Genomic DNA, 20,382 nt, shown 5'->3' with positions numbered 1-20,382 from the left:
CCACTTCCACTTTGCACTTTCCCGCGAACTGCCCTGTGCAGCGGGCCGCGTGGAGGAGAAGCAGCACCGAACCTCCGGTGCAGACACAGCGAACCTCCGGTGCAGACACAGCGAACCTCCGGCGCAGACACACCGAACCTCCGGCCCAGACACACCGAACATCCGGCCCAGACACACCGAACCTCCGGCCCAGACACACCGAACCTCCGGCGCAGACACACCGAACCTAAGCCCAGACACACCGAACCTCCGGCCCAGACACACCGAACATCCGGCCCAGACACACCGAACCTCCGGCCCAGACACACCGAACCTCCGGCGCAGACACACCGAACCTAAGCCCAGACACACCGAACCTCCGGCACACCAGCTCGGACAGTGAACAGTCATGGCGAAGCAGAGCTCCATTTTCAATTTCTTTACAAAGTCTCCTCCAGCCGTCGCGAAAACAAAATGGAATCCCACCGAAGCAGATTTCCCTTCTTCAGCCCCCAGATCCAGCAGTTTCCCCGGGGAGGAAACCAAGAGCAAGACGGCCGCGGAGAAAACCTGCAAGACCCCGAACAGAGTCTCTCATGGGAAACTATTTGGACAAATAAATTCCGATACAAACCGAAGGTGATATTAAAATACTGTTTAGTGATTTTTCCCTTTATATTAACTAATTAAACTCACACAAACACACGCGCACACACAAACACGAACAAACACAAGCACAAACAAACGCACGCGCACACACGCACACACGCCGTGCCGAGGTTTGCAGGGTGAAGGTAGAAAGTTGGGCTGATGCTGTAGATGATTGTGTAGATGATTGTATGCTGTGTGTAGATGAAAAGAGCATTTTCAGGATGAGATCTGATGAGAAATGAATGATTATGTTGTGTTGTAATGTTTATTGCAGTGAAGCAGTTCAGGAATCATAAGTTAAATGTGTGCTGGACATCATCTCTCTCCAGCTTTCCAGCGTTCTTCAGGGTTCATGTCATTAATGAAAGTGGGGAAAAATGCCACTAAACCCATCTTTCCTTCTGATCCACAGTGTTTACATTTTATTCTTAAACTACATAATAAATCAGATTGAAATAAAGATGTAGTGAATTTCCTGTAGCCTGAATTGGAAGCGCTTTTGGAATGAAGGTTTGGTTTCATGTGTCTGATATTACAGCTTTAGAGTCTTGATTATGGTCTGAATTGCTGTATTAGATGTATTAGATGATAGATACAACACTTTTGTACTATAAACTGGATTGTTTCTGTCTTTATATTGTCTTGAAAATAAAACTGTTAGTTTCTAAATATTCCCTAACCCTAGATATCATAAATGAGAGGATCCACAGCAACTTTACTTGCAATATAATCCTGTGTGGCCCTCCGTCAGGTTCGATCCTCGGCCCGTTTACAGGAAAGTGTTTAAAGGGAATAAATCTTAATTCAGAATGTTTGTTTTAAATTAATTTAAGTGTGAATACTTTCAGCTCCTCGTTCTCCTTTCATGCGGGTGATCTGGTGTGGGCGAGATTAGAAGGGCACCCCTGGTGGCCGTGCATGGTGGTGCCCCAGCCGCTGAGTGGGCAGCAGATGAGAGGCAGGGGCCAAGATCAGAGAGTCCATGTCCATTTTTTTGATGAGCCAGCAACAAGGGGCTGGGTCCGAAAGCAGTACATTCGTGAATACAAAGGTGAGCGGAGCTTGTGTGACGTGTATCTGGAGATCTGTAGCTTCATTGGAACTGCTTAATAGTCTGACATGGAATGCATTTCGACAGGTTCAGACAGTGCTGAGGCCAAAAGTGGTGGTTTATTCTTCAGTGGAAAGCCTGTGATTCGCAGAGCAATGGAGCTGGCAGACAGTCTGCTGCAGGACGGCCCTGAGCAGAGACTAAAGATACCCGTCTGTATGGATGCATCTGATGAGGAATCGGAGGATGGAGAAATAATGGAGGTAAGAAGCAGTGTTCAGCATATATTTCTTGTCTTTATTTTTTAAATTGATTGAATTGTTTGTCTTATTAAATTCACTTATTAATTTCTGATGAGAAATTTTAATTATTAATTTATTATGAAAATTGTTGTTGTGTAGTCAATAGGAAGTGTGCAGTTATGACATTTGGTCCAATAATATTCATGCCTTCAGCTCTACTAGACTTAAAACCCCGTTAGCACGTGTGTGTATCTAGCTATAGTTCAGCTTTGACACGTTCTTGAAGACTTTCATGGTATTAGAAATTCCCTGCCCGTCTGACATTAAACGTTCAGGAAAGGAAAAGGTGTGAATTTTGTGTTGTGTGAAATAAAATTCTCTGCAGGTTGAAAAATCGACGGCATCAGATGAAGAAATGTCAGAAGAAGAGGTTCAGAAGGTGAAGCCTAGCAGGCGTTCATCACGTGCTCCAGCAGAACACGGCCAGAAACCCAAACGTCGGCGTATTGTAGTGGCCTCTGACAGCGAGGGCTCGGGTGAGGAGTTCAAGCCAGATTATGCCGAAAGCAGCAGTGAAGATGAGGATGAAGATGTGATCGTCAGTGATGTGGAGGCGAGTGGACCGGAGTCTGAACCAGACAGTCCTGTGAAACCTGTAAAACGGAAACGTGCATCAGAGAAAACTGCCAAAACAAAGACTACAACTGGACCTTCAGAGATCTTCAAGAGCAATCCCGTAACTGTTGCAGCTGACACAAAGTCACGTCTTTCTGCTTTTTCAGCTCCGGACAGCTTTGAGAGTCAAGGCAGTGCTTCAGGAAACCTGGATGGGGCTGGGGTGTGGGACCATGAAAAACTGGATTGGTTGCAGGATGGGAGAAGAAAAGATGCTCGGAGGAGGCGTCAGTCAGAAGAGGAATACGACCCGACCAGTCTGTATGTGCCTGAAGACTTCCTGAACAGGGTTACTCCTGGGATGCGTCGATGGTGGCAGCTTAAATCAGAGATGTTTGATACTGTTCTTTTCTATAAAGTGGGCAAGTTTTATGAGCTGTACCACATGGATGCCGTGGTTGGTGTCAACGAGTTGGGGCTGACTTTTATGAAAGGCACCTGGGCACATTCTGGTTTCCCTGAGATCGGTTTTGGACGTTTCTCTGATGTGCTCGTACAGAAAGGTTACAAGGTGGCACGTGTAGAACAGACGGAGACCCCTGAAATGATGGAAGCACGATGCAAGGCTATGGCACGTCCCACTAAATATGATCGTGTAGTTCGGCGAGAAGTCTGCAGAATTATCACGCGTGGCACCCAGACGTATAGCGTACTCGACGGAGCGCCATCTGAGGCCGAAAGCAAGTATCTCCTGAGTGTGAAAGAAAAGAATCAGGTGGAAAGCACGGGTCAAAGCCACATATATGGGGTCTGCTTCATCGATAGCTCGGTGGGTCGCTTTTATGTGGGTCAGTTCCAAGATGACCGCCACTGTTCGCGCCTGCGCACCCTAGTGGCACATTATGTACCAGCTCAGGTGCTTTTTGAAAAGGGTAACTTGTCATCTGAGACACGGAAGGTCTTCAAGGCTGCTCTGTCCTCAGCAATGCATGAGGGTCTCAATGCTGGCTCACAGTTCTGGGATGCTCAGAAAACCCTGAAAACCTTGGCAGATGAAGACTACTTTAACAAAAGTGAAGAAGAGAATGGTAGTTCTTCTGGATCAATTCTCCCCAGAGCTCTAAAAGCTATGACTTCTGAAAGTGACTCGCTAGGACTTACTCCTAAAGAAGGTTATGAACTTGCTCTCTCTGCACTTGGAGGCTGCATATTCTATCTTAAAAAATGTCTGGTTGATCACGAGCTTCTTTCCATGGCTAACTTTCAGGAATATGTTCCAGTGGATGTGGAGATCCAGCAGTCGGAGAATGCAGAGAATTTCTTTGCTCAAACTTGCCAACGCATGGTGCTGGATGGAGTAACATTGGCCAACCTTGAGATTCTCCAGAATGGTTCTACTGGAGGCACAGAAGGTACTCTGCTTGAACAGTTAGACACTTGCTGCACTCCTTTTGGCAAGAGGCTGCTGAAACAGTGGCTCTGCGGTCCCCTGTGTAACCCAGCTTCCATTAATGATCGGTTAGCTGCTCTTGAAGACCTGATGGGTGCTCCAGCACAAGCTACTGAGGTTACTGAGCTCCTGAAGAAACTTCCAGACCTTGAAAGGTTACTCAGCAAAATCCACAGTATGGGCACTCCTATGAAGGGCCAGGACCACCCAGACAGCAGAGCAATTCTTTACGAGGAGATCGTTTATAGCAAACGCAAGATTGCCGACTTCCTTTCAGCACTGGAAGGGTTCAAAACCATGCAGGAAATCGTGACGATCATGGAGTCCGTCTCTGAAGGGTTCCAGTCTAAATTGCTTCGGCAAATAGTGATTCTAAAAACAAGAAGTGACGAGGGGGTGTTTCCTGATCTCGAACCTGAGCTTAAACGTTGGGACACGGCTTTCGACCATCAAAAAGCACGCACAACTGGTGTGATCACGCCCAAAGCTGGCTTTGACCCGGAGTATGACCAGGCTCTGAGTGCGATCAAGGAATGCGAGGGAAATCTTCAAGACTACTTGGCTCGACAGAAGAAACGACTTGGCTGCAAGAATCTCTCTTACTGGGGCACAGGACGGAACCGCTATCAAATGGAGGTTCCAGACAGTGTTTCTGAGAGGAACATACCAGAAGAATTCGAGGTGAGGTCTACAAAGAAGGGCTGGAAGAGATACGCAACAAAGGAGATCGAGCGCATGTTCTCCGAGATGCAGAGCTGGGAGGACAAAAGAGACGCTGCACTTAAAGATTGCATGAGGAGACTGTTTTACAACTTCGATAAAAATTACAGAAACTGGCAGACTGCTGTGGAGTGCATGTCGGTTCTCGGTAAGAATAAAAACTTTCACATTTCATTCCGTTTTTAATTCTTCTTAAGAAAATACAGACCGATATGGAAACCATCTTTATAGACTGCAAGTTCAAAACTTCTCTTAAACGCTGTAAATGAATTGGTAAATAAAGATTCCACTGCTACCTCAGGACTACAAATCCCAGGGAAAAGTGGTTGTATTTATCTAAAACCTTCTTCATATTACATGCTGATGTTCAGAGCTAATGCTGCTGGTGCAATAGTGTAAACTGCGATGAACAAATTTGTGTTTTGCAGTTAATCTAGTTCATGCACAATCCACAACATGCAAGAAAACAGGATCTAAAAGCTACATGATTCACAATTTTGTTTAAAAAATACCTACAAAACACAAGAAACTAAAATACTTGTGATGGAAGCACCAGCGCTGGGATTCTAGTCACTCGTTATTGACTGTATCTTACCTTTTAATCTTCTCTTGGAAGAAGTAGAACTTAAAGATGACTGGATCTCCTCCCAGGGGTCACCAAGATCTGTAAACTTTTCATAACATTTAAACCATTCAGCATGATTCTGATTGTCGTGAAGGTTCTGAGTAGTTGAAGAAATTTGTAAAGTTTTCTTTCTCTTGACCCACCACAGATTTTGTATAAAAACTTCACGTTATTGGTGGATCTTCCTGCAACATGCAAATGAATTTGACTGCAAACTTACTGAAGGTGAACTCGGATCTCAGCAATTGTGTGTCCATCTGTAGAACTTTGATTAAAACCTTTATCGAGTCCCTCAGCACAAAGTTATTCATCTCCAAAGTTCACAAATGAAATGCCTCTTAACATTTAAATCACATGACAGAAAGTCCTTGAACCCATTAATTGCTGTATTTGGTATTTATTTGAATTTTAGAACTTGATGTTGTGATCCTCTAGATTTAAAATACAAAATTACACCATTATTAATATTTACCTTTTAGTTTCTCCTGAACAGTTTTACTGATAGTGATGCACGTGAAACCCGTGTTTTATGGACTAATGAGTAGCACAGTGACGACACCACTGTGTTCTGTGCTGTTGCAGATGTGCTGTTGAGTTTGACCCGATACAGTCAGAGTGGGAACGGAATAATGGTGAAACCAGAGATTGTTCTGCCAGGCAACGGGCCCAATTTTTCCCCCTTCCTGAACCTCAGAGGATCTCGGCACCCCTGTGTAACCAAAACCTATTTTGGCGATGACTTCATCCCCAATGATATCTTTATCGGTTGTTCTGGCGATGATGATGATGATGAGGAGAACGAGGACAAGGAGAAGGCACTGGCCCCATGTGTACTTGTCACAGGGCCAAACATGGGAGGCAAATCGACTCTGATGAGACAGGTGTGTTTATTCTTGTGCACTTTTGTTTGGGGTACAGTTCTAATGAGTAAGCACTTCTGATGCCCAGATTCAGTTCAGTTTTGGGTTGTGAGAAGGACATTTGTTAATATAAATGGAATCTTTGATGCAGCTTTAGTTAAACTTTAATCATCAGTTTGTTTAATTTTGGAATTTTTACAGTTTGAGGTGTAACGTTTAAAGTGGAGAGACTTTGGTTTCAGGGTCTGCTGAAACATGAAGTTTTGTTTTTTTGTTTTTTTGATTAAAAAATGTAACCCTGTGCATTCTTTGCTGTAGTGTGGCCTGGTGGTGATCTTGGCCCAGTTGGGCTGCTACGTACCTGCTGAAAGCCTGCGTCTAACTCCTGTGGACCGAGTGTTTACTCGCCTTGGTGCCTCAGATCGCATCATGTCTGGTGAATTTCCTCACATTCTGCATGATTCGCTAGATAAGGTGTATTAATGCTTAGGTTTGAAACGGTTCTCATGACATGGTCTGAATGTTCATGTTCTGTACCTTTAGGAGAGAGTACTTTCTTTGTGGAGCTCAGTGAAACAGCCAGTATCCTTTTGCATGGGACCCTTCATTCACTCGTTCTTCTGGATGAACTGGGTAACACACATTATTTTTTAAAATCTGCTTAGTGTTTTTTTTTTTCTTTTTCTTTTTCCTTTTCCTTTCAAAGCCTAAAATGCACTCAAGACAACTTCTGTGCCACTCTTTGTGAATGTCTGTAGGCAGGGGTACGGCCACCTACGACGGCACAGCCATTGCGAGTGCTGTGGTGAAGGAGCTTTCTGAGAGGATCTGCTGCAGAACTCTGTTCTCCACCCACTACCACTCACTGGTAGAAGACTACACTCAGGACCGGGCTGTTAAACTTGGTCATATGGTTAGTCTTGTTTTTTCTTCAGCTCAGCCTGTCTAGTCCATCTTCAGGACTAAGATTTTATTTCTGTTGTGGTTGATGCATGTTTTATTTATTTATTTATTTTTTGCCCCCAGGCCTGCATGGTGGAGAACGAGTGTGATGAGGATCCTAGTCAGGAGACCATCACTTTTCTGTACAAGTTCATCAGCGGCGCTTGTCCCAAAAGCTACGGCTTCAACGCGGCACGCCTTGCTGATATCCCTGAAGAGGTGATTCAGTCAGGGCACCGTAAAGCTCGTGAGTTTGAGAAGAGCACCATCGCTCTGAGGATCTTCAAGTAAGAAACAACTTTTTTAAAAATAGAGAATTTTTCTTTTGAAGGATTGATATTTAAAACATGTCTAATGTAAGAATTCTTAGATTATTGTACTTTTGTGCTCTCTTTAGGAAAGTGTGTTCGTTTGCAGAAGATCCCACGTCTGACCGTGAACAGTTTGCCAGACTGGTTCAGATGATTGATCTTTGTTAAAGAAAGCACTTGCACTCCGTATGAGATGGTTATTGTTCCTTTGGAAAGTATTTTCACTGCTACTGACATGATCTAATAAAGTTTATTCTTCAAAATGCACACGTGGTCTCTTTCACTAGGGAATTGGAGATCTTTGTTACTAACATCTACACAATGATTAAGTACTTCACAATATATTAAGTCTAGTGGTGATGGAACATGCATACAAATCAGGGTGTCTTTAAAACCCACTCACCCACTGCATTTAGAGCGAAATAGCCAACAAACCAAAAACCTGTACTTTTAATAAAGCAAGAAACTGCTTTATATTCTGCAGCATTCATGTAGTTTAACTCTCACACCCTGTCAGCATAATAATCAGAGACGTATGAACGCTAATCGATACTCCAGCAGTTATAAAGGGTATAAAAAATGTGCCGATTGCTATTAGGAGATGAAAGTAAAGAGGACAAATCTGAAATGTATTACACATTAAAATAAAATGTTTAAAGTTTTTTTTTTTTTTTTTTTAAATGAACATACAAATGCCACAACCTTGGCTTGTGTAAACACTCATTCTGCCATTAAAACATTAAAACACCCTTTAATTAAAAAACAAAAAAACAGCAATGCTGGAGATTAGCTAGTGTTTTTCATTTTCCTGATGAATCTCTTTCACAGAAAGAACAATACATCCTGCACCATGAGTACAATTAAGTCAAAAAGGTTTTACAACTCCAAAATTAATATTTAATAAAATAAAACATTCAAGTACATTTAAGATTCCCCGCCTGAAAATACAAAACTATGAGAGAGCGTTAAAATTGAATAGCAGTTGAATTGTGTAGAAAGGCTGCAGTGCTGGTCGTATTCATCACCGTCTGGAGTTGGGCAGGAAGAAACTGCTCTTTCCAGATATGAACCTGCAATCGTTTACCCCAAATCAGCCAATGTTTTTATTCCCATCTTCTTTTCCTGTCTCAGAAAACATCTCCAGAACAGAATGGCTGCTTTCATCATGTTTTAAAATAAGTCTCTTCATCGCTCGCATTACAAATCGCTTTTATCATAAGCTTTCTTCTGAATGTAGTATTTGGGGATTTCTTTTATGGAGATGGAATTAGTTCTAAAATCATTTCAGCACTGGATTGTGAAGTAAAAATCTGATGTGCTGAATGTATATGGATTTGTACGAGATGTTTCTGATGATGCTATGGACAATGACAGAGCTCTTGCATGTGTACATCTGAAACAGCTCGGCCTGGAGCCATTAAATTCAAAGGTGTCATTTGGTAACGGAAGCTTGTAGAGTCGGCTGTCGGCAGCGGCCACTTCTCAAAGCACCGTACTGTAATGAAAATGGCTAAAAAAGGCAGCGGTCAGTCCCTAAAGAGTGGCGGTGAGTCTCCTGAGGTCACAGACTCAGTTGTGCTGCAGTGTGCTGGACTCTATAGGAGGAGCAGAATCGTACAGTGTATCCGTGTCATGTGTCGGCTCTCCGGCCAACGTGCATGGGTTCGAAAGTGTTCCAGCACCACAGTCACAGAAAAACCTGTGGAGTAAAGACATTACACAAGTTATACAGCAGATGAAGACCAGACTGAGATCCTCAGCAAGCATTGAATAACTCACAAAACTGCAACATTTGACTGATGGGACGGACCTATCGTGTCTAATAAACTCTACATCATGTCCTTGGTGACATTTCTTGATGCAATTCACACAAATTGCATTGCGGTCTGTCGTGTTACAGGTGTGACATCTGCGCAGACAAAAAGCAATTTAATCAGTCTGGTCAATTCTATATGATATAAACATGGAAAAAAACAAAACAAAGATTGTTGTTTTACAATTAAATTAAGTCTGAAATGGGTGTTACCTGTAAAAGTCATGCATTGGATAGCTGGTGTAGCTGGAAATCTTATACAGGCACTGTCCTCGGCTCACAGCTTTCTCAATGGCGTCTTGATTGTTCGTTATCTTATTATCTGTGATTAAAGATGAGTGTTAAATCTAAAAAGGCTTACATTATTATGGAACAGGTCCATTCATGACTATGCTCCTGACATTTCCTCACCTTTCATGGTCACATTGACACCAGAAGCAAGAAACAAACCACCAAAGCGGTTGTTAAAAATCTGATTTCCTTCTAAAGTTGCCGTCGCATGGTTTGTGATCTCAATACCTGCTTTACACATAAGTGGTTAGACAAGAAGCACATTTTCCCCTCAATCTACTAAGAGTCCAAGTAGATTTTCCCCACACACCTGCAGCAAAGCCATCAAATATCCTGTTTTTCCGCAGTGCTGGGTGACTGTTGGTGCTAATGAGGACTCCTGCCTGGGCGTTCCTGAAGATGTCATTCTCCTCCAGTAACCCTGAATCAGAGGCATCATCAATAAACACGATCCTGTAAGTAACTGCTTCAGACTTAATTGAACAAGTGGCAATTCTACCTAAGTGTAGAAATAAATTGTCAACACTTGTAGCTTAAAGTAATTCTAACTCGGTGGAATGAGGAATTCTTAACCATTAAAAAAACCCATTTGAGTATAATAAATACTTTTTTACGTTTGAGAAACTTTTAGGACAGGGGGTTAGTTTCAAGTAATTTATTGTAAATGTAAATCATTACAGTAAGAAAAGTACTTATTAACTTTTAGCAGTTTAGTAATAAATGCAGTGTTGGTTTGTTTTTTGGGATTTAATACCATGCCAGAATGAACGCACACAGAGACGGGACGTATTCGGGTCAATAACGGACTACCGAGAAGTTTCAGGACAAACGATACGGTTATCGATACTTGTGTAGTTTTATCTCCGTCACTGAAAGACGTCATCACGTGACCGCCGTTCGCTCGTGGGACGTGTGATATACATGCGCGGTATGTGTTTGTGTGCAGTCATGGCGGTAATGTTGAAAAGTTCAGAAGTGTGGAGTCACTTTACAAATCGAAGCGAAGATGCAGCACATACAGCAGTGAACACAAACAAAACACGCTTCTACCTCCAGCAGGGCGGTTTTTACTGTGTCTCCTCCTTCAGCCTCAAGGTAACATTCATTCTAAAACCTTTAGTTAGTATCACTAGTGTGTGGTGAAAACACATCGGGTTTAAAATGTGCATCTAAACCCAAATCACCCACAGGAACCACTAGGAAGGGTTTCAGCATCAGTGAGGAGTGAAGCGGGTTCAGGTTTCATAGCAAATACAGAACTGATTCGACTGATTATTAACGACACCAGAATTCCTCATTACACTCTGTTATGCTCCTGCACACGTGTGTGTGTGTGTGTGTTTATATATAGTGCTGTGGGATGCTGGTATTTTTCTATTTTTATTCAAATGTGCCTTTTTGTATTTGTAAACTGCAGTGCTAAAAGTTCAGCAGTAATTAAATAACTTGTCTTTTTGCACTAAATTGTAGTGTAGCCCACACCCATCCCTAGTCTAAATTAATAGCTATATGGAGTCCTTTATTTAACACTAAGAATTCCAATATTTCAATATAACGTAATTTTCCGGACTATTAAACGCAACCAGATATAAGCCGCACCCACTGAATTTGACAAAGATGTTTATTTTGAACATAAATAAGCCGCGCCTGTCTAAAATGTCTACACTGAAACTAATGAACTTTACACAGGCTTTAATGAAAGACAGTGTCTGTTACACGGCTCCGAGTGAGCGGCAGATCAAACCTCAGAGGAACATCATCCATATTTATGATGTGGTGCGGCCCGATTCAGTGGGAGCGCATCTGATTTAATATAAAGAGTTTCATTGGTTCACCTGAACCTGTTAGCAGTTTCATTGGTCCAATGTTATGAGGCTCAGTTTTTTTCTTGGAGTTTGTGAAACCGAGAAAAACGGTTTGAGGTTTCATGGTGAGGTTTTGAGTTGGTAAAGAAAACAAATCCAAACCAGGGTGGAGTGAAACAAGGTGAAGAAGCATGGTTAAAATTTGGCTTGGGCAGAAGCAGCCACCACAAAAAGCAGTAGATTTAGACATCATGGGATGAACATCTCTGACCTTCAAAAGTATTGACCTTCAAAAAACCTGACCTTCAAAAGGTATTTTGTAGAAAATCTAAATAAAAAATAATTCAGAAAACTGAATGCAGAACTTTCAGTAGGATTTAAAGAAAATGAGAGATCAGTAAACTTCAGAATGCAACAGGAAACACTGGGCCGTAGTTTGGGACCTGAATCCCTACGATCATCTCTACACCGTTACTCAATAAAAGAGCAAGATTTAGGAAACTATAAATACATGAAAACGCACTTTAACACATCCTTCATACCAAATTTATCAACAAATAACCCAGTACATATTTCAAGCTGACTTTAGATCACTAACCTCGTCCTCCATTGAATATGCAAATTCCTCCATCTCTCCCATCGTGGATCTTATTCCGACGAAGTGTTGGGTTGCTGTCTGTCTTGATCCAAACCCCTGCCATGGCGTTGTCAAAGATCTCATTGTCTTCTATCAATCCCAAACCTGAAAATGTACAAATAATTTAAGGAATGATTCGAGAGCTTCAGAATTACAATTACAATGATTCTTAAAGAAAATCAGAAATCTATACCCGAGTTGTAAACGAGGATGCCACCATTTTGTCCACCCCAGATTTTGTTTCGTCTAATTTTTGGGTTGCTTCCTGTCCTTTATGGTGAAATGAGACAAAATCCCAGGCAATTATTCACTGCATATCTAATGGCTTTTGATGCCAAAACTGCAAACCGAGCAGTTAATGGCATAAAAGTGTATAATAGTGTCAATGATCATTTCTACATGAGTGTATAAGAACTGACCTGATCTGAACTCCGGAATACATGTGGTTGTAGATGTCATTGTCTTCCAGCACTCCATGCCCATTATCATAGAAATAAACACCAACCTATGACCAACAATGAGAAAAACATTTTCAGCTCCAGAAACACATTATTAAGAAGATTGGAAATATAATATATAATAAAATATAGTGCAGTTTTTAGCAGCATTAAATATTATTTAGCTTTTATAAAATTCGTTTTTGATGATGATTAAAGAGAATGAGATAAATGATAAACAAATATTCTTAACAGTAAAGCAGCTATTATTATTATTATTATTATTATTATTATTATGGGTGGAGCAAGGGGTACCTGTTTTCCACTGTGTATTCTATTCCTGCGCAGTACAGGAGTGCTTCCTGTGGTTACCCACACGCCCGCTAATGTGTTACTGTACACTTCATTTTCCTCAATCACACCTTGGCCTTTCTCATGCTGCAAGACACAAAATACAGTATTCAGGCACATGACACATATCGCCTGATATACACCGCTAAATATTACATGCTGCTGTATGTGTATAATATATATTTTAATAATTAACAGAATTAATTCAATCAAAATTAAAGTGTTCTAGAACTAAACTATTTATATACACAAAACAAGTGTATATACTGGTAGTGTGTATATACTTATAATTGCCTCAATTTTCTCACCACATAAATGCCTCCATGTTGGCCATCATGGATCTTGTTGTGCCGAACAATAGGGCAGCTGTTGGTCCGGATCTGAATCCCTGCCAAGGCGTTTCCATATATGTCATTTCCTTCAATAAGACCCCTGCCGTCGCCGAATATGTAAACACCACCTTGATTGCCGTTAAAGATCGCATTACCCCTGCATTTTGACATTGAAATAAAATAAATAAATAAATAAAATATTTAAAACTACAAAACAACAAAAATCTACTTGACACAATAGAAAACCCCCCAATAATAAATACCTCATAACAGTTATTTTACTCAAACAATCTCCTGAATACCTTCTGGAATCAAAGGCCTAAGCCCTAAAATTACTGCTGAAGGTTTTATGTTGCACATATGAACATGACGGCTGCTGTAAGTCATAAACCCACCCATTCTCATATTTGTGAATGAAGCAATTACATTTTCCACTATAATGTCAACAAATTGTATACTGGATTTGTTGTTAAATAATATCAAAATCTGTCGAATCTTAAGTTCTACAAAGATGCTTTGAGACAATATCCGTTGTGAAAAGTGCTGTAGAAATAATCTTAAATGTTCATGTAAATGCATGTAATGTAAACATAAAATGTCCAATAAAACATGTCCAGACATACCTGATGGTAGGGTCACTATTCGAGGTAATCCATACACCAGCAAAGTTGTTTGCATAGATCTTGTTCTCAATGAACTGCCCTCTGCCCTTTTCATGTACATATATGCCCCCAGTCTGTCCATGATGGATTTCACAGCGCACTACGGTGGGGTTAGCGTATGCCTTCACTTCGAATCCTGCTATCCGATTTCTATGAATGTTGCAGCTTTCAAAATAACCCTGGAAAAGAAGACAACTTCAGAAGACAATAGACCAAAGGAATGCTTGATTTTATACTAAAAGGGAGACCCAAGCTTACAAGGACTTTGTTGTCTGAGGTAAAGAGATGAGTGCTGTAGTCAATATCCTCAATGCAATGTACCCTCTGAATCAAAATGTTTCATTTAACAGAGAAAATATACAGAAACTCCAGATTTCATCACATTTCAAATGGATCTGTTTGCATTGTCCAGATAGTACTCTACATGGTAAGGAAGGTTTTATGTTTGCCAGAACAACTACAAACTACATCACTATTCTCAACTCCCTTAAATCTCTTTTAGAATGTGAGAAGTAGGTTCCTGTCATCATGGATTAATACCAAGAAACAAGACTAGGTTTAAGCAGGACATTTGGTCTGTTACTGCCACATTCCCCAAGTTGAGAGAATCACTTCAGTAGTGACAAAAAGATAAAAGTTGTAGTTACCATCCCATGGTCAAAAGTAAAGACTCCCACATCTCTACCATGGTGGATGTGATTCCGTCTAATGATGGGATTTCCATGATTCTTAACCCAGATCCCAGCCAGAGCATTGTTGGATATCTCATTATCTTCAAAAATGCCCTGAAACAGGAGTACGTGGTCACATGTTAATGTCTGCTTTTAAAAACATGCCTTAACAAAAACAATCATTGATATGATGCCAACACGAACAAGTTCTTTCTGTAATATTCCACATAAATCATTAACATGATTCTTAAAGACATGTTGAACAATAACTTTCGGAGTTTAGAATCATAGGCTGTGTTTACCTGTGCGTGGTCAGTGATGTACAGGCCGACATTCTCACAGTCACTGATGTTACAGTGTCTGATAGTGGGACATGCTCCCTGGCCACTCACACATACTGCAGAACCCACTGCAGACCAGAGGGTAGCTTTAGTGCCACACGCTACATCACAAACTGGAAATAAGCTAATAAACATATGAAGGATCTGCGCTCACCTGTGCATGTACTGCGTATGATGCAGTGGTCAACAATGGGGCTGCAGTTAACCGTGATCTCTAAACAGTGATGTGCATTGTGATGCTGTGCAGACTTGTCATCAGGGTTAAACTGCAAAAAAGCAACCAGATGTGGCACAATTAAGCCCCTGTTTTATAACCACTTTATACCACAGTACTACGGAATCCTCAAAACTGACTGGTAAAGAAAGTGCTGTTTATTGTTTAAATCCCATCACCACCCAGCAACCACTGCCTGGCCCTTTGACCTGCAGATGTTCAGTTGCATTGATGAGAATAAGTTCTCTGGATAAGGGTGTTTGCCAAATTTCATTTAATGGAATCATATTCCTATAGCAACATGCTCCATATTGTTTAATTACATATCTATAATGGTGCTTTCAGTAGAAATTACAGTACATTACCTTTATTGTCATATAGCCAACATACGCATCTTCTGACCCCTCCATGAACACAAATGTTGAATCTCTAGTGTTTTCAATAACAACTTTATCTGCTACTTTTCCCGGTGCTGTAGAAGATGAAAAAAATACCACTTTAACCAGAAGAGGCAAAGTTGGAATTCATTTTCCAACATTGAGTACATACATACCTGCACCAATCATTGTGATTGGTGACTCTATATAGATCCACTCATCAGTGTAAATCCCTGAGTGGACAAATATAAGCCCATCAAAGTGAGCCTCCTGTACGCCACCTAATGCATCCTCAATAGTGTCATAATACTAGGCAGAGAGAAATGGTGAAAAAAAAGAGCAAGAGAGAACACAGGTGTTTTAAACAGGGCCCTCAAAATATGCATAGAACACAAAGTACAGGACGTTAAATTATAACGACTTACCAGCATGTTTTCTCTCCCTTTATATCTGGCAGGATTACTGTAAAAGTGTTCTGCAAAGCCTGGCTTCACATGTGCTCCCTTATACTGAAAAGACACACAAATACCAAAACCTCTGTCTCACTCAGAGATCTAAACATTAAGGGTTCTTATTCCACTTTAAGACCACAGAACTCTTTATTTTGAAGCTTTGCTAAATGGAATCTTAATAAATTACACCTGCAAGAAAGCTTTAGGAAATAAAATAAAAAACAATCACCAGTTGCTGAAAGCTCTCCTTCCATGGATTGGGCTGCTCATACTCCTCTGGATTAATTTGGTAAAATGTCCCTGAGTCTGGGTGCATCATGGGACGGACGTACTCAAAAACCTCTATATAGAGTCTCTTCCTGTCAATAAACCATTTTAAGAAGCACCTTAGTCTGGTTACAATTAAATTGTCAGTTATAACTGAAATACTGCAGACTGGCCCTGTGAAAGTCCATTCTGGGGTTAAAAAATTAACAGTAAAGAAAGATCTCAGCTCATTTTAGAAAACAGACAACTGCTGTTCTGAGAATTTAAAACTGAAAGCAATCTCACCACAGTATGGGATCATTGGCGAGCTCACTGAAGCGTTTGCACACGCAAGCAGCCCGACAGAGATCTTGCTCCAGCAGATAGGAGAAGATCTTCAGCACCACTTCATCTGGAAGCTTCACTTGCAGGTACTGCTCTGCTGGAGCAGCTGGGGTGGTTAGAAATCATGTGAACAATAAAGATTTGAAGAATAAAGGCTTTTGACATAATATCAAACCCTATTTACCTGTTATATCTTGAGGTTTGCTGGACACTCTGGCACGCTTGGCCCGATGACCAAAGAGTTCTGTTGTTGATGTGGAATCACCCTACACCAGGAAATAACATATACTGTATGTATGTATGTGTGTATATATATATATATATATATATACACACACACACACACACACACACACACACACATACATACACACACTATACACTGATCTACCACACAAAACAGGTAGACATGGATTAAATAACGAATTTATTTCATTCATCGGTTATGTAGGTTTCATTATTTCAACTGGCCAAATAAGTATCTAACATCAAATGTATTATTTTACACAGTAATTTTTAACCACTGTGCCGTGAGAGATCGTCAGGCATCTCGTGAAATTATCCAAAAAAAAAAAACCCGATTTAGTTACTAGAAATAACATCTTATTGAGTGCTTTGTCTGTGATGTGACTGGCTGAGTGATGGAAATACTCCTCCACACCAATGATCTTGTAAATTCCTGACAATATAATTATTTATGTGAGCGACAGGTAGCGCTGGCAGCAATGTACAAATTATTCGAAAGTGCAAAGTCCAAACTGGGTTCTGGACAAAATTCTGATCCCAATGAAGGGCATGGGTGGTTGTTAAAAAAATAAATAAATTAAAAAGCTCGAGGCAATATAGTGAAAGTTATCGTTCTTTTGGATTTACTTTTACTATTGGAGAGTACTGACTCCATCAGGCTTGGTGTGTTGTGAGAATGTGGGTCTTAGTCTGTGTTTTTTTTAACTCACAATGATTGTTTATTAATAGTATTGATTTTAGCACTTGAACTGATACACCACTGTAATACTTGCCTCCATATTAGTCTTGGCTGGATATACAGATCTTTTGGGTAAAAGAGACTTTCTTCGAAGTTGATAAGGACTATTCTGAGGTCCCGGGCCAGAATCTTCAGCAACCATGTCTTCAGCAGCCTCTTCATCTATGAGAAAATAAAGAAAAAAACCAGTAAGTCAATAACAACATGATGTACATTTACAACAATTAGAAATGGATCCATCATGTACATTATGGAGTATAACTGTCAATTGTGTGTGTAGGAGAGTCAAGTGGAGTCACTGAGGGTTTTAATATTGCATTGGTTTTCCTTATAAGTCCCTCAATTTCACAATTCATCGATTACTAATTTAGTTTACTCAGCAGGATATTTCTCACAGGTTTTTTTTTTTTATAAATTTGCTTGTCGGTCATGTATTTACAAGTAACCATGTATTAAGGGCCAAACTACTTCTGTGAATCAAAATACACTCAAGACCTATTCAGGGCCACGTGTTCTGTACTGCTGTCTGATGATGTCTGATGGACTGATGTGCACTGTGCTTAAGTTTAAGCAGTTTGGAATGGGCACAAAAATCAGCTGTCAGGTAAGTATTTAGTGTTATCATGCACGTGTTTGTAACTGAAATAACCAGTTACTAGGTGAACATCAAAACCTCACGGTTGGCAGAGAGCCACGTCTGATTGTGTTGAGTGCCCTGACTGCTGATGCCCAGGTGTAACTCATCACACGCACAGCACATGGCCTATAGAATAAACACACAGATTTACATGGGGAATCTCTTCATGCTGATTTCTCGGTCCTGGTCTAAATATTTTCTAACCAAATTTCTTGCACAATGCTGACGTCGCACCTCAGCATATCCTTCCAGGGATGAATAATTCATTTAGAAGTTCTTAACTTAATTTTGCTTGTCTTTGAAACACAGTAAAATCTTTTCCATGCACAATTAAACCAAAACGGTGACCTTTTTTCTTCCAGGTAGGGAGTGTTGAGCATCAGTCCAGCTGTAGTGTGATAAAGATAAACATTGTGTCAGACTATCATAAGTGTGATCTGTCCTGTGACCTCATTACAAACTCAATGCATAAATCAATCGATCCAAATCAAGAAATGTTTGCTTCTTCCCCTGATACCAATACTCTATACAGACCCATGCCTTCTGTTGAGTAGATGGTCTGATCTGCTGGGTCCAGGAGGTGCATTTAATCAAGATCCTGCAGTCCTGAGTCCTGCAGTCCTGAGTCCTGAGTAATCTATAGATGGGTGCGTGGTACCACAGTTACTAGGTGCGTGGTACCACAGTTACTAGGTGCGTGGTACCACAGTTACTAGGTGCGTGGTACCACAGTTACTAGGTGCGTGGTACCACAGTTACTAGGTGCGTGGTACCACAGTTACTAGGTGCGTGGTACCACAGTTACTAGGTGCGTGGTACCACAGTTACTAGGTGCGTGGTACCACAGTTACTAGGTGCGTGGTACCACAGTTACTAGGTGCGTGGTACCACAGTTACTAGGTGCGTGGTACCACAGTTACTAGGTGCGTGGTACCACAGTTACTAGGTGCGTGGTACTGGATTGTAATGCAGTAAGAATGGTTTTCTGTTGCATCTATAACAACAATAATAATAATAATAATAATAATAATAATAATAATAATAATATAAATATTGACGCTGCTGGTGTGTGTGTGTGTGTGTGTTATCTTACACAGAAGACACAGATCAGATAAATTGTTATGTTTGTGTTATTATTCGGGCCACATCGTAAACAGAGCCGCTCTGATGAACCCTGAAGCATTAACAGTCAGTCGGTTCACTGACACTGAGGAGGTGTGTGTGTGTTCGGACCCAGGTTCTCCCCACGGTACCGTGTAGCTGCCACATCCCCTGACCGCTGTACAGCTGCTGTATTATTACAGAAACGATTCACAACAGACTCTGGAAAGCAGGTAACCGCTGCTCTTCACACGAACATCTCACATCACACCTAATGTCAGCCCAAGAGAATTCATTCTGCATGTAAACGTGATAAACCCAGTGCGCATTACAGCCGATTAAAGAGGACAAAACAAGGCTTGGCCTCGGATCCTCACACACACACACACACACACACACACAGCCGCGGTGTTTCCTGGTACAACGCGCGCCGCTTCTCTCTTTAACCCCCGGCACGCCTGGAGAAAGCAGTCGTCTATGGAAGAATCGCACCTACGGACGAGCATGTAGAAGAAACACACAGTTACCTCTCTCTGCGTGGTTTCTGTCCGGCGGTACCGGGCCCGGCCTCGACACTCGCCTGGGTCTGCGGTTCGCAGCTCTCCCCGAGTTCATCTGAGGGCTTTACAGTCCAATTCACACCAGAACCCGTCCTTATTCAAGACTGAGCTCAATCCCAATAAATCGCAAGCTCAAAAACCATCGCACTACTAATAAGTCAGAGAGCTTCTTCTTCCGAAAATGTTTTCTTTCTTTTTTTCTTTCACAAACCCGCCACCATGATGCAGGTTCCTGTTCTGAGTCTCTCAGGAGGAACCATTTACTCACAGGAACAAACGACCACAGGCGGCGTCACGTGGAACATTTCTACCAATCAGAGCGCCTCTTCCATGCAAATGGGACTGGTTTCGGTTGTGCATTCGGTTTGTTTGATTTGGGTGTAAATGCAGGAGTTCGAGTCACTAATCACTAAACTTCTCCCTCTGTAATGATGTGTGTGTTTTTATAAGTATTATTTTGTAGCGATTGGCCAGGCAGAGGAACCGAGCTGTGCTGCAAGTTAGAGCAATAAGGGATGGAAATGGAAATGTGTTAAATAGTAAGGAGAGTGTTGAGTGTGTTGAGAAGATGGAGGGAGTATTTTTAGCAGCTGATGAATGAGGAAAATAGAGAGAGAGAGAGAGAGAGAGAGAGAGAGAGAGAGAGAGAGAGAGAGAGAGAGAGAGAGAAGGTTGGATG

General features: G+C 41.3%; 2 protein-coding genes across 6 annotated transcripts; one reads left to right on the top strand and one right to left on the bottom strand.

Annotated features, from left to right (window-relative positions):
* The first annotated feature begins 11 nt into the window (after positions 1–11).
* On the top strand, positions 12–7,713 carry msh6 (mutS homolog 6 (E. coli)). 2 transcript variants are annotated; one of them, XM_083539739.1, is made up of 10 exons: positions 12–618; positions 1,464–1,681; positions 1,769–1,944; positions 2,309–4,856; positions 5,916–6,214; positions 6,512–6,629; positions 6,737–6,826; positions 6,952–7,106; positions 7,220–7,422; positions 7,533–7,713. In XM_083539739.1, the coding sequence occupies exons 1-10, from the start codon at positions 389–391 to the stop codon at positions 7,612–7,614; spliced, it is 4,119 nt and encodes a 1,372-aa protein (XP_083395865.1). In that variant the 5' UTR covers positions 12–388; the 3' UTR covers positions 7,615–7,713. The 2 variants fall into 2 exon arrangements, with proteins under 2 accessions (XP_083395865.1, XP_083395866.1); XM_083539740.1 differs by having other exon boundaries at positions 13–618; positions 1,479–1,681.
* On the bottom strand, positions 7,683–20,103 carry fbxo11a (F-box protein 11a). Of its 4 annotated transcripts, none has more exons than XM_083539744.1 (22): positions 19,972–20,103; positions 17,440–17,567; positions 16,605–16,686; positions 16,382–16,526; positions 16,059–16,188; positions 15,803–15,886; positions 15,554–15,686; positions 15,366–15,472; positions 14,941–15,052; positions 14,748–14,854; positions 14,422–14,559; positions 13,736–13,953; positions 13,089–13,269; positions 12,745–12,867; positions 12,412–12,497; positions 12,186–12,262; positions 11,954–12,097; positions 9,861–9,971; positions 9,671–9,778; positions 9,473–9,581; positions 9,257–9,355; positions 7,683–9,145 (listed from the first exon to the last, which is right to left on the bottom strand). In XM_083539744.1, the coding sequence occupies exons 1-22, from the start codon at positions 20,006–20,008 to the stop codon at positions 9,016–9,018; spliced, it is 2,589 nt and encodes an 862-aa protein (XP_083395870.1). In that variant the 5' UTR covers positions 20,009–20,103; the 3' UTR covers positions 7,683–9,015. The 4 variants fall into 4 exon arrangements, with proteins under 4 accessions (XP_083395870.1, XP_083395867.1, XP_083395868.1 ...); XM_083539741.1 differs by having other exon boundaries at positions 19,671–20,019; XM_083539742.1 differs by having other exon boundaries at positions 16,382–16,517; positions 19,671–19,994.
* Between the last annotated feature and the right edge of the window lie 279 nt (positions 20,104–20,382).

The sequence above is a fragment of the Silurus aristotelis genome (genome assembly GCF_946808225.1).
Source record: "Silurus aristotelis genome assembly, chromosome: 4".
Lineage (NCBI taxonomy): Eukaryota > Metazoa > Chordata > Actinopteri > Siluriformes > Siluridae > Silurus > Silurus aristotelis.
This window is presented reverse-complemented; position numbering and strand designations above follow the sequence as displayed.